This window comes from Rhizophagus irregularis, chromosome 10 (genome assembly GCF_026210795.1).
Source record: "Rhizophagus irregularis chromosome 10, complete sequence".
NCBI lineage: Eukaryota > Fungi > Glomeromycota > Glomeromycetes > Glomerales > Glomeraceae > Rhizophagus > Rhizophagus irregularis.
The window spans coordinates 3,396,731-3,418,255 of NC_089438.1; the positions used below are offsets into that span (position 1 = coordinate 3,396,731).

The window sequence follows — 21,525 nt, forward strand, 5'->3', positions numbered from 1 at the left end:
AAAAAAAATAAAATTTTACACAGCTAAAAATAATCATTAACATCAAAATCTTGTATTTTCAATTGTAAATTTTAACATGCCATAATGCAGAAAACGTGTCAAAAATACTCTTGTACGTCTTTACTTCGCCCTCTTTAATAACGCAATTTTACAAATGATCGCGGCTAAAAATAATTATTAACATCAAAAATTTTGCATTTCTCTGCTCTTCAATTGTAAATTTTAACATAGTTATGGCGCAATATAGAAAAGCGTGGAAAAAACACTCTTATAAACCTCCTTTACTTCGCCTTCATTGATAATTTGAAATAGTGTTATTATTAAAAAATTTTCTTATATAAACACTTTGAGAAAGAGGGGAGAAAATTTCTTTAAACAGATTAATAAACAACGAATTAAAAATTATATATATCTATATATATGACAATCACAAAATCAATAATGAAATTCAAATGCTTATTGCTAATTTTCGCCTTTACTATTGTTTTAGCGGGTAAATAAATCATCACTTTTAAAAGAAAATTTTCTTTTTTTATTCATATTAATATTAAGGGTTCTTTTTAATAATAATTTAAATTAACAGAAGCCTACCCCCCATGGGGATTGAAACGTGACGCTGACGCAGAAGCATTGGTGGCAGTTAAACGTGATGCGGACGCAGAAGCCATACCCGCATTGGCAGTGAAGCGTGATGCTGACGCAGAAGCATGGGGGGCATTTAAACGTGATGCGGACGCATTTCTTCCACACTAAAAATAGAATATATATTTTTTTGATTATCGATAAAGAAAATCTCATGTTTGCTTACCGTTACTAATTAACATTAAGTCGGTAGTGTGCTTTTTTTTAATGATATTATTATTTCTGATATATTTTTACGTGATCACAGTTTTCTTATTTTTCGTCAGTTCACTGTTCACTTTGAATTCAAAATGACCAGTAGTTGAATTTTTTAATAATATTTTATAATTACTTTTTCTACTTTTAGAATTGCGAAAAAAAATTGTAGAAAATTATTTAATGAAATTACTTTATTGCCTTCGTTTCTAAATACATTCTTCATGAATTTTTACAATATTTATGTTCATATAAAAAACGTTTTGTTGGCTATAATGATCATTGATTCACCACATGCTTTTTCACGAAATGTATGTTTCGATATAGAAAATCGAAATCGAACGCACAAATAGTAGCTGTGTTGGATTAGATGTACAACATGACTTGCCGATCAAGCGGTCTTAACTATAAAGAATACGGATCAGCAATTTAAAATTAATTTATACAGGCTAATTTAAACGTTACCATTTTTTTTAATTATATAGATGTGTTGCTGACAAGAAAAATTCTCCCATTTCATACAAAAGATATAAAGATATATGTAAAAATATTTTTATTTTTATTTTTTTTGAATCTTAAACTTTATTAGTATAACAATTCTCACAAACGTGGAACCGTCATGTACACGCAAAGCTATCTAATAAGAATATATACAAAAACCAAGAAAATATTACCCACTAAGTTAATTTGATAAAGTAAACTAAACTTTTATAAAATTTTTTTACTTTTATAACTAGCAGACCTAACTAATTACCTAACCACGAAATTTTAGCAGCGAATCCAACCAGAGCCTAATCTTGGTAAAAATATTTATAAAATCTTTATATTTGTCGGTGAAACGTTTGTCGGTGAAATGATTGTCGATGAAGTAATTTTCGGTGAGTTAAACGAGAGTACGAGACCCATGTTACATTATATCGATGTAACGTTTCATATGTACGATCTTTTTTATTTTGAGGGACCTTTTTTCATACACATGATGAAATAAGCCTGGTCAGGATGCCAGCGAAGAGAGGCAAGCCTCCATGAAGAAGTATAAAGCGTTATGGAGGGACGAATTTCTGCGGAGGGATAACGTGGGTAAAATGATAGATTTGTTACTTTTTTTCATCTTTTTTATTTTCTAGGGTTAGGATACTTTGATATTTTGTAAATAGACTTGCAGGTGAATTTCTTGAGATAAATAATGGAACTTTATTAGAAACTTTTTAATCTTTTTCAGTATCTTTTTTTTTTTTCATCGTTTGAAGAAATAATTTTATTTTTATTTTTCAGTTTGGAAAACTTAGAATTTACTTTTTTTTCTTCTTTTGCATTTTCGTGTGAATTAAAACTTGGTGATAAAATAAGTGAAAATAATTAATAAATAAAACCAAAGTAAAAAAATTAAAATTTTATTGAATCGGTCGGTTTGTTGATCTTTATCGTTTCATTAACTTAAAAAAATTTTGTTCGATGATCAAAAAAAACTTCAAAATGCAATTTTATTTTATTTTAATGTTCTTAATATTAATATTTAATTTGATTTAAATTAATATTACGATATTAGTATAATTCTTACGGAAGAAAAATTGACGGAAAATTATACTTGGTCGATCAATTTAAAAAAATAAGGATCGGTATAGTTACAAGAAATTTGTTAATCATTTTTCAGTGATCTAACCTTAGTCTTACTCACTTGAATTTCAAGACTTTTAATTTGCAAAAAAAAACAAATGTTTCGGTCTTTAATAGTCATAAAATCAATGTGCTGACTGTGTATAACATATTAATAAAACTTGATTGGATAAAAAGATCATAGTTGTTTGTAAAGAATTTCTATTTTTTTTTTAAAAAAAAATAAAATGCTTCTTACTAATAATCTATAAAATATTAAACTTTATTTGAAATAATTTTTTTCAAAGTTTTTCTGGTATATCATTTTTATTCTACCGCAGAAAAAAAAAATAATTGGATCATCCACGTGAATATTCGGGTAATTTATTTTCCGAATGTTTCAATTTTGGCTATCATAATATTTTTAGATAATGCTTACATAACGATCAACATACTCGACAATCTTTTATTGTTTTAGAAAGCATATTGACAAATATTCATTATATTTCTAACCAATAAATCTAAAAACTGGCCAATTGCGAATATATAATAAAAATTTGAATTTTATCATACGATATTGGCTATTTATAATAATAAGCCCTAAGTTGCTTGTAAATCGATTATGCTTAAACTGGCTATAATAATCTACGTATTATACATTAAGTGTGCGAGATTTAATATGTTGAAACAACATTCGAAATTAAATATTACTCATCTTCGAAGATTATTCCATCTTTAATTGAAATATTTTTATACTGGTAGAGGGTTAACAATTATGATGATTTAACTTTTATTTTTTTTTTTCAAAATTTTTCATTAAAGAAAAAAAAATTCGATAAATTTTTTAATAATTATTTTTAAAATCTTGAAATTTTTTTTTTTGGATTAGAAATTATAGAACATCTGATAATTTATAATCATTTTTATTATTACTTTTAATTTTTATTCGCGTTGTATGAAAAACTATATTTTACTACGATAAAAATTACTATATACGAATTAACTATATTCTGGAAAAAATTTCATCTCATTTCATATGATACAAATGCAGGAGTCTTATAATATCTCGAATTGATCTTAAAATTACCCAATTAAAAATTTGAAACTTAGCTGATATAATCACATAAATCTCGTTTCAAATGTGATTTTACGAAATTAAATATTATTGAAACGAAAATAACGCTAAGGCAGATCAAATTTAGTGTGAAACGGTTCGATAAATTAAATTAATTAAAAAAAAGATGCTCGTTAAAAACTATAAATAATCTCTTTTTTTCACTTACCCATTCTCAATATCATTTCATTAAAATAAAAAAAAATTAAGATTAAAAATTTACTATATTAAGAGCAGCGCTCTAATAATTCTTTTTAAACAAACAAAAAATAATCATGAAGTTAGCATTAATTACCTCAATTTTATTGTCACTTGCCATTATATCTCAGGCAGTTCCTTTGGATATTTCCAAAAGAGATGGACATAAACAAATTCAATCAAATGATGATGAAATGCTTAGCAAAGTCAAACAGTCAATGGATAGTCAAGGTCTAAAAATTGCGGCGGTGAAGGTAAAAAAGGTGGAGGAGGTGGATGTGTTAGCGGTGCAGGTGGGTGGTAAGAAAAAGGGTCATAAAGGTGGAAAAGATAATGAAGACTATGAAAATTATGAAGGGTATGAAAATTATTATGATGGAAAGGATGGAGAGTATGATGATGGAAAGAATGGAGGATATGATGATGGAAAGAATGGAGGATATGATGATGGAAAGAATGGAGGATACGATGATGGAAAGGATGATGGAAAAAATGGAGGATATGATGATGGAAAAAATGGAGGATATGATGATGGAAAGAATGGAGGATATGATGATGGAAAGAATGGAGGATATGATGATGGAAAGGATGGAGGGTATGGTGATGGAAAGGATGGAGGGTATGATGATGGAAAGAAAAAGGACGATGGAAAGTATTAATAAAGAAAAGAAAATAGATAGATTAAATAGATTCCTTATTACGTATAATATACATATAAAACGTGAGAATAGTGAAAATAATTTTTCTTATATAATTATTAATTTTATTATAAAATATTATACTTTTTTTCTTGATCATTTGTCACTACTGCACTAGAAGTGAATTTTTTTGTATTATTATTATTTTATACAACATAATATTATGGATAATTTTATTATTATATTATTATTGTTATTATTATTAAAAAATATTATATTTTATGAATTAAATTCGTAATAAAATAAAATCGGTAAAAACCATTACAATTGTTGTTTAAAAGTGGAAAGGTTTAAAATTTGAATCAATAAATCCGCGATGTTTAAATTTGGGGTATGGTATGCCAAAAAGGAAACCATGTTAACGTTAGCATTAATGTTAGCATATTTCATATTTAAATGAAGCTAATCTTAACGTAAAACCATGCTCACCCACCACCGATCCGAGTAAAAAGTGTTTATTCACCGAAAAAAAATGGGGGATGTCCCTTTTTTCATCTTTTGGGCTCAGTCAGAGACCTACAAAAGATACAAAAATGTTTAAATTAACTTGTTATAATTAAAGAATTTTAAATTTTTTTTTACAAATGTTTGTATATTTAATTTTTAGCTAGGCGTCATATTCCTAACATTATACCTTTTATGAGTAATTTTAACCTGCAAAGTTAGATTTCACTGTTTAAAATAGAGTAAATAATGAGCTAATACAATATTTAGCTTATCAATGATTTCAATAATTTATAACCTAAAAAACATACTGCGCAATATCCGCTGATCTGCAATCACGTGCGTATAATATTTGACGTGAACGATTAATTAAAAGATGGAAGGTAATCAAATCAGGTGATTTTAATAATATTAACATAGTTATTATGACACAGATTTTTGAATAATAAATTTGACGCGTACAAATATTTTTTATAATTTTTTTAAGCTTCTAACAAAAAAATCCTTAGCCGTTTTCTCTTTCCTTTCTCACACTCGTCCTTTTTCTCTCGCTTTTCTCCTTCTTACTCTTACCGTCTTTTATACTCTGTCCACTCTCATTTTTTCCTCTCTTCCTTTTTATTCGCTCTTGCCTCCCTCTCTTGGCGTCTCATACTCTTCCTTCTCTTTCTTTCCACCTTCCCACTTTCTCTCTTTCACTCTTCTTCCCTTTCCCTCTCACGTTTCCTCCCTTCCTTCCCTTTCTTTCTATCCTCCTTCACTCCTTTCCTTTCCATTCATATTCATTTTATTATTTTATTTGGGTATCTTTGTTGGAGCAGCATGATGCTGTGTACGGGTGGGAGCATAGCGTACTTACTTTGTAAGCCTGTGAGTACCAGCTTTTGCTGCAGCCTCACAGTAGGGCTGGTTTGGAATTTTTTGGAGCGGTATAGTACTATGCATAGACGCTTACTTTTAGTAAGTTTGGGTACCAGCTTTCGCTATAGTCCTACGATAGGACCGGTTGGTTGTGGAACAGCACGGTGCTATGCGTAATTTTCATGGGAGGAGCATACTGCACTTCTTAAGAAGTCCCTTGTGGCAGGGCCGAAGGTAATTGTATTTTTACTTTTATTGTGGTTTTTTTTTATTTTTTTGTTATTCTTAAGTTCATTGGGTATTTGTTGGAGCAGCATAATACTATGCACGGGTGGGAGCATAGTGTGCTTACTTTGTAAGCCTGTGAGTAACAGCTTTTGCTGTAGTCTTACAGTAGGGCTGGTTGGGAATTTTTTGGAGCTAGTACTATGCGAGGGTTGGAGCATAGACGCTTTTTTTAGTAAGTTCGTGGGTACCAGCTTTTGCTGTAGTCCTACGATAGGACCGGTTGGTTGTGGTATGGTGCTATGTGTAATTTTCATGGGAGGAGCATAGTGCACTTCTTAGGAAGTCCCTTGTGGCAGGGCCGTAGTACTTTATTAATAATATAATATAGTAAAGTATTTTATTATAATTAATTGTAATTAATATTTAGAGTTTTTAATTAATATTAAAAGTTTTGGTTCAAAATTATGAAAAAATCTATTAACACAATTTTAAAATGAAGTGAACTGTTTGTGATGCTAATGTTTATTCATGGTGCATCAACAAAACGCTTTATAAATTTTTTAGTCTGTTCACAAGTTAGTCATGTTTTGGAATGTTCTTTTTTCATCGCGTATAAAGAAAAGTCTATATCTATCATATGATTATGATTACCAATTGTTGATTAACCAAATTTATCGATTATTTCCGACATTGATTCTAAAAATAGTGATAAATCAAATAATTTTACCATTCATAAACCTATTTGGTCATTCATTTACATTAAAATAAGTGAAAATTTTATCCTTACTTTACTAAAAATAGTATTGATCTTGCGATAATTTTTTTATATGTTTTTCATTATATCTTGAAAGATTATTAATTCAAACTAATAAATAAATTGATATAATATATATTCCTAAATAAAGAATTACACGAATTACGCAATTATTTTTTGATAAAATGTTATTTACATAAACATTACTTTTTTTATCAATATATGAAAATAAACTTGTACAAATGATATCATGGTTTAAATAAACTATTAACTTTTTGGAAAAAAACTTTTTCCATAAAAACAATTTCGGAATTAATCAATTCCGCCAATTGTATAACCTTAATAACCTTAAAATCATATATATATAATCGATCAGATCAAACTTTTTTTTCAAAATTAATTCTCTCTATATATATATATTTTTTTTTTCAAAAAAAATATTCTAAAATGTCCTTGGACGATCTTAGAGACCAAATTCTTTCGAATTTTAATGAGGAAAGGGTTAAAGTCAATCAAAGACTTCTGATTGATAAGATTTTAGCTCGGTATGATTTTTAATTAACTAAAATCATTTTTTTTTTTTTTTGTAATTTTAATCTTAAAAATAAAATCTTTATTAAATTAGATACTCTTCGGAATTCGTAATATATCGGGAGTTGATGCAAAATTCTGGTAAAAATTTATCATTTCTTTATCGTTTGATTAATAACATGATGAAAGACTAATTTGTTTTTGTATTAACATATTAACATTAAAATACGTTAAATAAAGACGACGCGAAATCGTCAAGTATCCAGATTGTATTTGAAACCGAAAACAATAAAGTTACACGAATTATATTCAAAAATAATGGGTTCGCTTTTAGACCTGAGGATTGGGATCGATTGAAAACGATTGCCGAGGGAAATCCAGATGAGCAAAAAGTACATTACTTTTTTAATTTAATATCATTTCTTTTGAATTTAATCTCACAAACTTAACTTTAATAACGTTAACAGATAGGAGCTTTTGGTGTTGGTTTTTATTCATTATTTTCATTTTGTGAAAATCCATTGTGAGTAATTATAAAGAAAGAGTTTTATTCTTAAACATTACTATTGATGAAAGTTAATTCACGTAATCACGTTTCTTTTGATAGTGTTTCTTCTGGTGGACAAGGTATGGCTTTCTATTGGCGTGAAAACCAATTATTTACAAAACAAGGACCAATTGAGGATAAAGACAAAGGTTGGACAACGTTTTTAATGGATGCAAGAGTACCTATAGAGGTAAATAATGTATAATTGTTGAAGTCGTTAAAAATTTTTACATGTTATATATCAATAATAATATTTTGCTGTGCCACTTCGTTTACAATAATTAGTTACCAGACGTTGAAGATTTCGCCCGATTTTTGGCTAATTCATCGGTATATCATATTAAATTGCTCATTATTTATATAATAATATTGTTAGTGGTTACGGTATATAACGTAAATTAATATGTATATTTTTTCATAAAATAATAATAGTTGTTTACAGTAAATCTTCAGGAAATCTCTGTGTATTTTAATGACACTATGCCAATAAAACTATCAAAGAAAATGCAAGATCCGAAATTGATGGTCATCGCATCCGAATACGACGTGTTTTCTCCACTAAAATTATTTCATCTTACCTCAGTAGATGTTAGAGATGTCCAATTAGACGTTAAGTATCAAACAGAAGAATCATCAATATTTTTTAGAATTGCTAGTGGAAATTTGGATGTTTCAGTTAATGATGAATTTTCTGAAGAAATGGAACGAATTACCAAAAAGAAACCACCAAACAAAACAAATATTCAAATGATTTTTACTGGATTCGAAGAACATAATTCATCTAGTAAAAATGTTTCTCCAGTCTTTAAAGATTTACTTATATATCCAGAACAAGGAAGATTGTATATCGGTTTCTCAACTCAACAAACTACTGGATGTTGTTCTCATTTAGCTGCTCGTGTAATTCCTACTGTATGTATAATTTTGAAGATCGATTGATAATATTATAGTTTTTCATTTATTAATTTAAATTTATATTATTTAGATGGAACGGGAATCAATTGATTTAGCGAATAAAACATTAGCTGAATATAATAGTGAGATGTTATGTTTAGCAGGAACTTTATGTAGAATTTTGTATGAAGATGAAATGGATCAAATAAAACGGCTATATAATGAAAAGATTAACAATGAAACTAATGAAGAAAATATAAAACTTATTCGTGAATTGTTGGAGAAACGGGCAGCACATGCTTTAACACACTTTACATTTAGTCAAAGCACACCAAATAAGCAAGTTGGTGAAATAATAGCATTACAATTTTTTAATTGTTTGGAAACCGATTTATCGATTTTATCAACAAACGGGGTTCTTCCAATATCTGATGTTCGTATACCTAATTCAGAAATGATAGGATTCATAAAAAAAGTTCCACTTGTTCCTAAAATTATATTAGAACAATGTGATTCTTTTCTCAAGGAAGCTAAAGATATATGGAAATTTATAGTAGAGTTGACTTTTCAAGACGTTTTATACGAACTGAAAAATCGAACACTTTCTGAAGATGAAATGATTGATCTGTTGAAATGGTGGATTTCTTATAAATCAAATAAAGATAATATTGATCCTGCTACAGAGTTCATGAAACTTGCACGTATTGGCGATAGACCCTTGAATACATTTCGTTATATCTTAAATCCAGGTAGAATTCCTCCAAATATTGATATTCCAGATGAAGTGTTACCATATACTATTTCTAAGAATTTAGAAAGTCAAGATCTTAAAAAATGGCTTGGATGGACAGAATTAACTTTGGTCGATTGGGCAAAGTTTATTGTCAACAAACCTGATTTAGAAAATGAACCTACATTTGCTCGGAAAGTTCTTCAAATTTTGGCAAGAAATTTAGATAATACTTCTAAAAGTAATATAGAAATCATTCGTCAGTTATTTGTTCAAAAGAAATGCATTCCAACTATTTTAGGAATGAAGATTCCCAATGAAGCTTATTTTGAAAATGTCAATCTATTCCCCGACTTACCAAGGATCGATTTTGAAAAGCCTTTGACCGTTAAGAATTTAATGGAACTTTTCGGTGTTCGAAAGGTAATCGAAAAAAAATTCTTTTGTATATTTAATATTTAAAATGATTAAACTCAATTTCTAAATTTATAATAGGTTGTTGAATTAGAACTCATTTTTGATCATCTTAATGGTCAAGGAGATTGGGATCATATGAAGCTTATAAAATATTTGGCTACAATGTACGATGATCTTAAGGACGAAGAAATAAAGATATTAAAGAACAAACCCATATGGCCTAAGGAAGATTTATTAGAATCAAATTCCAATGGCAGTAATAGTAATGAAGGAGAAGAAACGAAATCAAAACAACGTTTTATTGCTAGAAAGTTGTATACACCTATAGCACTTCATCGTGAATTTGGATTACCAGTAATTAGTTTTAAAGGAAGATGGTCTCATAATACTGATGAAGGTATAATAAGTCTATTATTATTAAGTTTATTAAAAAAATTATTTAATATATAATATATTTTAAAAATTTTTAAGGAAAATTTTTAATCAAATTGGGCTTAAAAGACCACCCTACGCTTGAAAAAATTCTTGAATTGGTAACACCTTCAACTGATTCACAAATTCATAGCAAAGCTCTTAAATATTTACTTGATAATTTTGATAAAAAATATTCTAAAGATTATAAACCAGCTGAAGTTAAAGTAGCATTTTTACCTTGCATGGAACCGAACATTTACTCGAAACCTTTAGAGTGTTTTATTAATTCTGGTTGTGAAATATTGAAATTCCAAGTTGTGCAACAAGATTTACGATATCAAGTAGAAAAACTCGGTGTTCTTCGGGATCCTAATCGGGAAATGCTCTTAAATAGGTTAACTCAAGATCCACCACAAGATAAGGATAATGCAAAGAAAATTTTTGAATATTTAGCATCACAACAAACATGCTTTACAGCTTCCGATTGGAAGATGCTTGCTAATTCCAAATTTATTCCAGTTAAAAATGGAATTGACAGTCCAAATCATTGTTTTTTTAAAATTCAAGATAAAATGTACGTATTACTTATTCACTCATTTTATTTATTATTATAGAAGTTTTAAAAGAATTATTTTCTATTTTAGGTTAGATGAATTTTATTCGCATGTTGATTTTGGAGATAAAGCCAATGGCTTTTTGAGTAAATGTGGTGTTAAAGCTGAACCATCTTATATAGATTATGTTGAATTGCTGACCAATTCTTCAGTTAAATTGTGGAAATTAATTGGAAACGACATAGAAAAATATTTATCCATTTTGAGAAATATTGCTAGTAGTATTATATATATAAGAAATAATCCCAAAGATATAATTTCAGCAATGAAAAAAGCACCTGTCTTGGTTGGCATAACAAAGGAAAAGGAAAATATCGATTCTGAAATAAAAGAAACTAAACGTTATCATTTAGTTTCTGCTGAAAATGTTTTTATATGTGATGATGAATCATATCGAGATATTTTAAATCCAATTACGGCCCCTGTTGAAACCATTTTAGAAGATTTTTATAAGGTATTTATTAAATTATATAGATAATTTTGTAAAAAAAAAAAAATTATTTGTAATTAATTATTGCACACGACATGAAAGCAGAATGTAAAATTAAAAGGATTTTTTATTTACATTTTTTTTTTAGAAATTAGGATGTAGATTATTAAGCGAATCTGTAAAAGAAATTTCAATCGCAAAAGGAAATATTAGAGAAACCAAAAAATCTCGACAATTATTAGAATTAATTATAGAAAGAGCTAGTATATTTTATTTTGGGCAGTCTGAAACAATGATTAAAAGAAATGAGGAGTATCTTAAAAAATTAAAAGCTAAAGAGATTGATTATATAGAAACAACTTATACATTGGATACTATCAAAAAGGTTCAACAAAATGAAGCCAGTATTCTTCAAGATAAAGTAATAAATTCATGGGTTCTTTTCATAACATCTAATTCAAACTTTTGTGATATTTCGAAACAAATAATCAAATTTATTTTTAAATCAAAAGATTGGAATAATTGGAAAGAGATTACATCTCTCAATACGCTTTTAACAAGTTCTTTAGAAAATTTAAAATTTATGGGAATACCAGTTGATCGTATATTAAAACAAAAAAATAATTATCAACATGTTGTTAATCAAATGCGAATTGATCAAGGAGATGAATTTAGTTTTACGCTCGATACAGAAGAAATGAAAGAAATGAAATCTCCATCCCCTGTACCTTCCGACAATAAAAATTATATTTCTGGTGATGCACGTACTATTAATTATGAGAACATGCGAGTTTTAAGAAGTTCTTTACATGATGCTGTGAAAGCTTGTTATTCGAGAGATATTGATAAGGACGAAGTCAAAGAATATCGCAAACCTAACATTGAAGATATTATGGGTAGTCTACCTGGTATTATCCAAAGTTGTTTGAATGATACTAATAAAAATGATTACTGTGAAATTGTACCAGGTATTTAATATTTACAATATTTATATAATATTAGCATGTTAATTATGTTAATTCTAAATTTATATTCTATTATTTGGTTTTGACGTATTTTATTGCTTTTATTAGATGAGGAACTGCACTGTGTTGAAACTTTACAAGATATTGACATTTATATTCCTAGAGATCTTAATAAATCAGAAATCCTATCACAAGCACATACCGCTTCATTAGACAGATTTATAAATATGTTAAGAGATCTTGTGGATGCATTTGAAATCTCTTTAAAAGATATTAGTATATTTTATGATAATAATACAAACACGATTGCATTCAATAGAAACAGAATAATGTTTTTTAATTTTAGATTTTATCTTGGATTACATGATGAAGATTGTAAAATTAAACCTACAATTAAAGTCATAACTTATTGGTTCATGATGTTTTGTCATGAATTAGCACATAATTTTATTAAAAATCATAACTCTGAACATGAAGTAAGTAAATGAGTAATTTTTATTTATATTTTATTATTTATATTTAATTATTTTATGTATAAAAATTAATTTTTTTTTTTTCAAATAGTATTACTCTTTATCATTTGTGGAAATTTATATGCCAAATTTTTTGGAATTAATGAAAAAACGTCAATTTCTAACTAGTGGGATAAATGATGGTCGATTTGTAAAATTAAATTAAGAATCGTAAAGATTAGTAAAGTATATTAGTTTTATTTTTATTGTTTATTGAAGAACATTTGTATTTTATTTTTATTTTTATTTTTATCTATTTTTTTATTTATTGACTAAAATAAATATATATATCATGATTATCACGTGTTTAAATTCACAAAAATTTTGTCGGTTACAATAATTTTTCTTTTTTTTAAAAAACGGTTAAATAAACTTTATTAAGTGTAATAAGATCAAATACGTTTGAAATTACATGTTAGGACTTGGGATTCGGCAATAAGATCGTTATCCATTTTAACCTGGTTGGTTATAGTTTTCTGAATTTCTAATTTCGCTTGCTCCAATTTCTTCGTACTGTATATTCTTTTTCATATTGATGCAATAGACTTTCACGGTCAGCTAACTTTTTTTCTCGTTTGGCTAGGGTTTGTTCGAATAAAACTAACCTGTTAAGAATATTAGTCCCGCCCGAGGTTGCTGTTTTCAATCGTTGATGATCTTTTTTCTTTGTTGTTACTTCACGATTCAACAGTTCTTCCACTTCAGAATGAAATTACTCGCCTCTTCTATTGTTAATAGATATTTCCAAGTGTTGTAAGACGTCTCCATTTAATAGAGCGAGGAAATTGGTTAAGCTGTGTTGCGTAGTATGAATGAAAAAATGGTAATAACGAGTTACTCATTTATCCGAAGAGTACTCGATGGATATCCTACATATACGTGAGAAAAAAATCTTAGAATTCATAGAACTCTAGGTATTCTTAGAATCAAGGAATTCTATATACTTCGGTAATGCCAAAAAATATGTGTTTATTATGTTAGTTGTGTTTTATTACGTTCGCAAAGTAAATAAGAGAAAACAGAATGAAATAACCAAAATATGTGGGTAAGAACGTGTAGACTAATGGGAACTCGTCGTTTAGTTCTAGTCGTGGGACATATGCTGGAGATCATAATTTTCCCGGGTGTTTATATTTAAAAAGAGTAATATGTCCTGATTTGATTTCAATATAGAGGTAAGATTGCTTATAAATAAAGGGATCCTTTTACTGTATATGTTTTGTAATGATCCCAAATTGGAAATTTGGAATATATCATTACGTAAAAAATGTCCTTCCACAACCCACATTCACCACATCACACGAAAAAACACATAGCTATTTAAAAACATATCTTTATTTATTATTTTTATAAAAAAAAAATTACATATTACAATTAATTTCCTCTGCATGATAAAAAAATATTATGGTTTATTAAAGGTCTTGTTGGTAAAAAAAACGTTGAGAAAATTTGAATAAGAATCATGATCTGAAAAATACGCAAGACATCTGAACCACCTACCCCTTAAATGCCGTAACATCAAATAATGATTATTTGGTAGAGTCATTGCGTAAATATAAGATTCTTTTGGTACAATGTTATAAGAGTTGATTTTTGATCCAATAATTTTCATCCGACTACTTGCTTTATCAAATTTATATTCTCTAACTTCCCCCTTGATATTACGACCAATTACTTCGTTAAGAATATTATCTCTTTGTAGGTCTTGAATCATTTGACGTGCGTAATTTGAAAGAGTCGGAAAGTTTACTGGGTCCAGAATTTTTACCACAATATTCACGCTCGTCACAAGCGGTGGTCTGGGTTCTTGCAGGGGAAGGTGTTCCATTGCTTCTTTCCCTGGTCTTTTGATTCGTCTTCCTGGCACTATTGAGAGAGCTGCTTCCATTTCGAAGTCCTCTATTTCTGTCAACATTACATTGTTTGGTTCCTTTAAAAAAAATTTATAAGTTTGACCATTATCAAATATGTACATGAAAATGAAATAACAGAATGGATAAAAATCAATAGATTTACCATCTGGACTTCTTGGAGAAGATCCATTTTGATCAATTATTTCGTCGTGTTCTACAAATGGTTCTCCGTCCTCAACCCACTTATTGTATTTGGTCCAATTCACAGAAGACTTGAATCTTTTGCTTATTTCTTCTAGTTGTGCTTCCGTAAATTGAGGAAAAAGAGACCGAGGAAATTGGGTTTCTGACATATTTACGAGTTTTTCTTATAGTTTAAAAAAAGTTGTGAGTGATGTAAAAGTAATGAGTAATATCTTAGAGGAGGGGGTAAGGCAAAATATAAAATTTAATATTGACATGATATATTAGTAATGATGTGATGTCATTTAATATATATAACACAAACTCCCATGTGATTATTCTGTTGATTTAAATTGTATGTCACAATCTCATATGACCGCCCTAGGTCGCACAGATGCAGATTTTACATAATTGTTATTTAGGTCGGTTATCTCATATTACTATGAATTAGCATAATAATAAAATTATTGTATTTACACTTATTGTATATGATTGATGTTAGTATAAAAATACTTAAATTTTTCTTTAAATAAAAATGGGACTTAATTGAAATTCTTTTTGAAAATGATAAAATTACTTTACTATTTACTCTTCAGTATGAAATTTCTGCTAGAACTAAATACGAAAAAATAGCGAAAAAAAATAATAAAAATAAGATGAAAAGAAATAACGAAAATAAAAATATATATATATAAATATAGTCTTAGAAGACTAGTAACGGAAGGACTAAAAAAGGAAACTTGCTTTCCTGTAGTGCTTCGATCCGTATCCGGATCGATCCAGATATTTTTTTCCGGATATCCGGATTTTGCGGTTTTCATCCGGATTATAATCTGGATGAAAAATATCCGGTTTAAACCAGAATCTGGATGAATCTTTATTCATTTTTTTTGCATAGAACTGTAATTTTATATAATTAAGATTTATATATTTTTTTCATTAAAGTACCATAGACAAAATTTTAAATACTGAAAAGTGAAAACACCAAAAACAGTTGCATGACATGTTGGTCAACTGATTTAAATGAAAAATTATTACAAAAAATTGGGATATTATTTTTGAAAGAAGAAACAAATCTCATTTTAACATTTTACTAACTCAACTCATCTATCTATAGTAATGTTTAGCTGTATATAAAAATATCTTGTTTATCCAAAATTTCATAGTTAGTTAATTTGTTAAACAATAGTCTGAGACAATGCTGAATAATATGAAACTTTGGTTTAAAAAAAAGTATTGAATAAAATTGGAATTATGAAAATTTCGCGGTCTTAGATAATTTTGGCCAAATTTGTAATTCTGGCCGAAATCAATATCACGTGATACCGTTTAGCCACCGGGTAAAAGATTTTTTATTGACTCAGAAAATTTTTAATGTTACACAAATTTGTAATTCTGGCCTGCGTTATGAATTCTGGCCAGAATTATTGCCGATCAGTTGTAAATCCAATCCGGATTCCAGTTTCTATCCGGATTATTTGACCCGGATAAGAATCCGGATCTTTTTTGTGTGACCCGGATGACGGTTTTCATCCGGATCGAAGCACTTCTTTCCTGGTATATACCCGTTATATACCTGGCTCTTATCATAAAATTAATAAATTAGTATTTTTTACTAATTTATTTTTTACAATACTAAGGACAGTTTTTGTTTAGTCAAATACCAGATTTGTTTTCATATGTACAATACTTCAAATAATTACGTTCATCAGCGTATTAATTGAATTGCCTACTAGTGAAATTTTCAGTTTATTGGATAGGAATAAAAAAATTATCGTTCTTTAAGTGGTTTAGTGGCCGGAAAAGCTCGATTTGTTCAACTGAGCTTTATTGATACTATTTTTAAATGTATTTTAGCTTTACATGGTAGCAAAATTTTAGCTCATAGCAAAGTAAATAGCTCTGAAACGAGGTAAAAAATTATATCGATCTTAACATATTTTTATTATTTGTTCCATGTGTTTTCAAAATTATTTCAAAGATTTTAATCAGTTAATTAAAGGAATGATGAACTCTAATTATGATATTACTGACAACTAAATTTGTTTACTACTTAAATAATTAAGGTTCTTTAAGATCAAAACGTGTAACGATCGAATATTTAGTTTTCTTTTTTCGGTTTTTTTTGCTTAATAAACCGAAAAACTCACTTTTTTGGTTTTTTTTCTTTCGGTTTTTCCTTTGATAGTTAAACAAAATTAATTTATTTTTTTATTAAACCGAAAAAATTTTTCTTTTAACCAATTTTTTCAACCAAAGAAATAATATTAGTAATTAATTTAATTTCGTTGTCGTGAAAAGCAATTACGTATAAAAATTAAATATGATCAAACACAATTTCTATTACGTATCATGTGTTAAATACTACGATAAATCGCATATGAGATATATAGTAAAAGATAAATTTCTTGATGATGGTGGGATAATCGTGTCATTCAATGTTTTAAAAAGTTTTAAATCGAAAAGAAATTGTTCTAAAATATGATTTAAAATTTTAAATCATGTGCCATTCCTACAAAATACTTCATAAAGTATGTACATATTTGCAGTATTTATAATACTGTAATAACGATAATATAACATTTTTGCGGTCATAGAACATTTTTTTTAATAATAGACCTAAATGGTCTTTTTGATCACCAGGTTAAGATAAGCTTTTCGTCAGTAAATAAAATTCAATAGTCAAAACGAATATTTTCCTGCTAAGTGAACATAGAATTATAAGAATTGAGTATTAAATACAGTATTTAAGATGTTAATTCTTTTACAGAGGAGTATTACGTAGCATGCAATATATATTGATATTAGAAAAGCTGTAGAAAAATTTAGGAGCTAGCAGTTTAATCAGTTGTTACGTTGTTATTAAAGGAAAAATGAGGAGATTTGATTAATATACATGCGTGGAATTTTGCCACTGTCCCTTACATTACTTAATATGATTTAACGGTTTTATAACATTTATTTATTACTATTTTTTAAATATATGTGTATAACGGAACTTTCATTTCGAGATAGGACATCGCTTAGTTAGATTGAATGATTGATAAGATTAACATACAAAATTTTAACAAATCATCATTCGAGAATCTTGGCGTGTATATTACTATCTAAATAATATTGCTTCTAAGAATAGAACATTTTGTGATACATATTTTCTACTATATTCAATATTTTAGGTTAACGTTACAAAAAATTTAGCCACAGCTATGTGACTAACCTTATCAATTGTTTATATAGATCTGCAACCAAGTGTCGGAAGTTATCAATGCTACATTACATTACATTACAGTGGTTCTGGATATGCATATATTGCCCAGTAAAATTTTTTGGACAAAAAATGCAGGATTTATGGATTCATATTATTATTTTTGCAGTTCCTTTAAACCATTTGCTTGATAATTTGAACACATGTAAGTATTTTATTGATAATGTATAAGGTTACATCAGCAGAAGGAATGTTCAATTATTTTCTTGAGGAGTTGAGGATTCTATATTTAACAATTATTATCGTTTAGCCCAATAGGATCATGCAGATTTTCATAGACCGATATTTTATTAGGCATAGCAATTGCACATGATTGATGTAATAGAGTGGAGTGAAAAATATGGTGTGAATGAATATTTAGTAGGAAAAGTTTAAATAAAGCTAATAAAGTGGATTAAAAATAGCATAAAAATGAAATTTATAGAAAGTTAAATAAAGATTATTAATGATGTTATTAATTAATGCATGATCAAAAACGTCAGAACGATAACACCATTATTATTGGATGCAGAGCTATATCGGTCCTGTGACCGATATAGCTACTCCTCCATCCAATAACTATTTATTAATATGCGAGGATTCGTATACCGACGAATCTATTTTTAGAAGTAAACAGAACGTATTTATCATTACGAACCATTTTAATATTGAAGAAAAAAGATAAAATTATATTGCGTTTCACAGAGTTTTAGTTACCCTCTATCTGAATTACGTAAGTCAGCCCCTGATTTAATGATGTAACACAATTATAATTTGGCTCAATATAGAATTCGTTTGAATGTAATCATTGAAAGTTAAACTTCTTTCCTTGCTATAATAATCGTTTCATTTATTCGTACTGTACACAAGAAATTCTATAAAGAATGTTTACTTTTTACGCCAAAATTTTTTATTTACAAATAAAACAAACATAATCATTCTGATTATTATCCTTCATTAATATAAAAAATATAGCGCTTTTTTAAAAACTATTAGTAAAATTGTAACAAAAGATTTATACAATACTTTATTTAATATGTATTTATAATAGAAAAAAAATACTACTTTAGATAAGGTACGTTAAAATACTAAAGAAATTATGACGCAGTAAAAGGATTTTTGATCTAACCTTAAATGTCGAGATAATGAAAAAAATTAACAAATCGGATACTTTTAATCATCTTGAAAAACATGCTTTTGAAAGTATTTTTGGTCATTGTCGATCGGTACATTTTCCCTTTTTGAATATTAAACTGGTTTTTAACCGGATTAATTCTTGATTCTCATAAATCATATAAATAGACCGGAAAAAAATTTCCCTTTCCTTCACCTTTTCACATACCATTTATAATGTTTTTGGACGCTTTTAGGGATAATATTCTTTCTAATTCTGAAGGTGAACTTGTTGAAATCAATCAAAGATGTTTAATCGATAAAATTCTGGCTCGGTAAGGCCTCTTAAACGTTAACTTTCCAATTAGAAGTTTGTAAAATTTTATTTCTTTAAAATAATAAAAAAAATCTTTAACTAGTTACTCTTCCGAATTTGTTATATATCGTGAATTAATGCAGAATTCTGGTAAAAACTTTATAATACATTTTATTTATGTATGATAAAATAATTATTAATCATCGTATTAAATAAATTTGAAGATGATGCGAAATCATCAAGTATCCAAATTATATTTGAAACCAAGAATAATGTAGTTACGCGAATTTTGTTCAAAAACAATGGAATTTATTTTAGACCTGAGGATTGGAATCGATTAAAGAAAATTGCTGAAGGAAATCCGGATGAGCAAAAAGTGAGTTTAAGGAATTGGCCTGCACCGCATTAATTGATTATTGTAGCTGGTATCGTCAGAACGATAAAAAAAAAAAAATCGTTAACCAGTTAACTTACTTATAACAGATAGGAGCTTTTGGTGTAGGATTTTATTCATTGTTTTCGGTCTGTGATAATCCATTGTAGGTTATTATAAAATGGCTTCGCTCATTGTTTTTTCATTAAAATTCTACTGTTAATAAATATTTTTTGATTAGCGTCTTTTCTGGCGGTCAGGGAATGGCTTTCTATTGGCGTGGAAATCAGTTATTTACAAAGCAGGGTCAAAATAAATCAACTGACGATTGGACAACATTTTTGATGGATATGAAAGATCCTACAGAAGTAATATTAAAATTATATACACACATAATTTATACTTTATTTAAATTTTAGCGTGCTAATTTTTTTTTTTTGTATTTCAATTAGATTCCAAATATTGAAAAGTTCTCGCGGTTCTTGGCCAATTCATTAGTAAGCTAGCTTATATTTAATGTTTTGGTGTAAATGAGTATTTATAGTTTATTTACTTGCATAAATATAATTTTTTTTTTTTAATCAATTAACAATAGGGATTTACGGAAAACCTTCAAAATATATCTGTACTTTTTAATGATACGTTGGTAATACGACTATCAAAGAAAATACAAAGACCGGAACCGTTAAGAATCACATCTGAGTTCAATACGTATTCTCCACAAAGGATGTTTCAACTAACTTCAATAAATGTTGGACGCGTCCAGCTTGACGTTGAGAGATTAATTGTCCCAACAAATTTTAATGTAAGACAATTGCATTTGATTAATTATCAAACGGAAAAGGCTTCCATATTCCTTAAAACTGCTAATGGAGATTTGGATGTTAGAGTCAGCAACGAGTTCTCTTTAAAAATGGAACAAATTACTAAAAAGAAGCCACCAAGAAAAACATCAATTCAAATGATTTTTACTGGATTCAATGAACACAATTTATCCAGTGATTCTGATGAAAATATTTCACCGGTCTTTAAAGATTTACTTCAATATCCGGAGCAAGGAAAAATTTATATCGGTTTTTCAACTGATCAAACTACTGGATGTTGTTCTCACTTAGCAGCTCGTGTCATTCCTACTGTATGTACACTTTCGATATTAGAATTATAATATCATTTTATTTTTTTTAGTTAATTAACTTTATTTTATCTAGATGGAACGAGTATCAATCGATATGGCCAATGAAACTTTGGCCAAATACAACAGTGAGTTGCTATATTTATCAGGAACATTATGTAGAATTTTATACGAAGATGAAATGGATCAGATAAAACGATCATATAATAGTGTTAATGCTGTACATGATCGTGCATTGTTGGAAAAACGAGCAGCACATGCTTTAACGCACTTTACTTACCATCCAAGCACACCAAATACACAAATTGGCAAAATATTAGAATCTCAATTTTTCGATTGTACAAGAAAAAATTTGTCAATTTTATCTACAAACGGCGTCCTTCCAATATCTGATGTTCGCATACCTGATCCAAAAATGATGGGATTTATTAAAAATGTTCCAGTTGTTCCAACGAATATATTTGAGCGATGCAATATATTTTTCATAAAAGCAAAAAATACGTTGAATCTTATAAGAGATTAGAATT

The 21,525-nt window shown here is 28.0% G+C and overlaps 5 protein-coding genes across 5 annotated transcripts; 4 read left to right on the top strand and 1 right to left on the bottom strand.

Annotated features, from left to right (window-relative positions):
• Positions 1 to 373: 373 nt before the first annotated feature.
• Positions 374 to 1,074, top strand: OCT59_002228 (uncharacterized protein). Its single transcript, XM_025333373.2, has 3 exons — positions 374 to 493; positions 584 to 827; positions 989 to 1,074. The coding sequence occupies exons 1-2, from the start codon at positions 421 to 423 to the stop codon at positions 751 to 753; spliced, it is 243 nt and encodes an 80-aa protein (XP_025189867.1). The 5' UTR covers positions 374 to 420; the 3' UTR covers positions 754 to 827; positions 989 to 1,074.
• A 2,748-nt stretch (positions 1,075 to 3,822) lies between these two features.
• OCT59_002229 (uncharacterized protein) lies at positions 3,823 to 4,404 on the top strand (the record flags this gene model as incomplete). Its single annotated transcript, XM_025329308.2, has 1 exon — positions 3,823 to 4,404. One exon carries the CDS (start codon positions 3,823 to 3,825, stop codon positions 4,402 to 4,404), a length of 582 nt encoding a protein of 193 aa, XP_025189866.1.
• A 2,773-nt stretch (positions 4,405 to 7,177) lies between these two features.
• On the top strand, positions 7,178 to 12,950 carry OCT59_002230 (uncharacterized protein; the record flags this gene model as incomplete). Its single annotated transcript, XM_025323759.1, has 14 exons — positions 7,178 to 7,275; positions 7,356 to 7,402; positions 7,502 to 7,653; positions 7,729 to 7,784; positions 7,869 to 7,998; positions 8,094 to 8,138; positions 8,241 to 8,720; positions 8,794 to 9,855; positions 9,928 to 10,246; positions 10,321 to 10,837; positions 10,908 to 11,331; positions 11,456 to 12,275; positions 12,381 to 12,748; positions 12,837 to 12,950. The coding sequence occupies 14 exons, from the start codon at positions 7,178 to 7,180 to the stop codon at positions 12,948 to 12,950; spliced, it is 4,632 nt and encodes a 1,543-aa protein (XP_025189865.1).
• A 1,522-nt stretch (positions 12,951 to 14,472) lies between these two features.
• Positions 14,473 to 14,990, bottom strand: OCT59_002231 (uncharacterized protein; the record flags this gene model as incomplete). The annotated part of the gene is made up of 2 exons (XM_066144354.1): positions 14,473 to 14,714; positions 14,801 to 14,990. 2 exons carry the CDS (start codon positions 14,988 to 14,990, stop codon positions 14,473 to 14,475), a joined length of 432 nt encoding a protein of 143 aa, XP_065995523.1.
• Positions 14,991 to 19,414: 4,424 nt separating this feature from the next.
• On the top strand, positions 19,415 to 21,521 carry OCT59_002232 (uncharacterized protein; the record flags this gene model as incomplete). The annotated part of the gene is made up of 8 exons (XM_025329869.2): positions 19,415 to 19,512; positions 19,597 to 19,643; positions 19,718 to 19,869; positions 19,977 to 20,032; positions 20,108 to 20,234; positions 20,319 to 20,363; positions 20,462 to 21,001; positions 21,075 to 21,521. The coding sequence occupies 8 exons, from the start codon at positions 19,415 to 19,417 to the stop codon at positions 21,519 to 21,521; spliced, it is 1,512 nt and encodes a 503-aa protein (XP_025189863.2).
• Between the last annotated feature and the right edge of the window lie 4 nt (positions 21,522 to 21,525).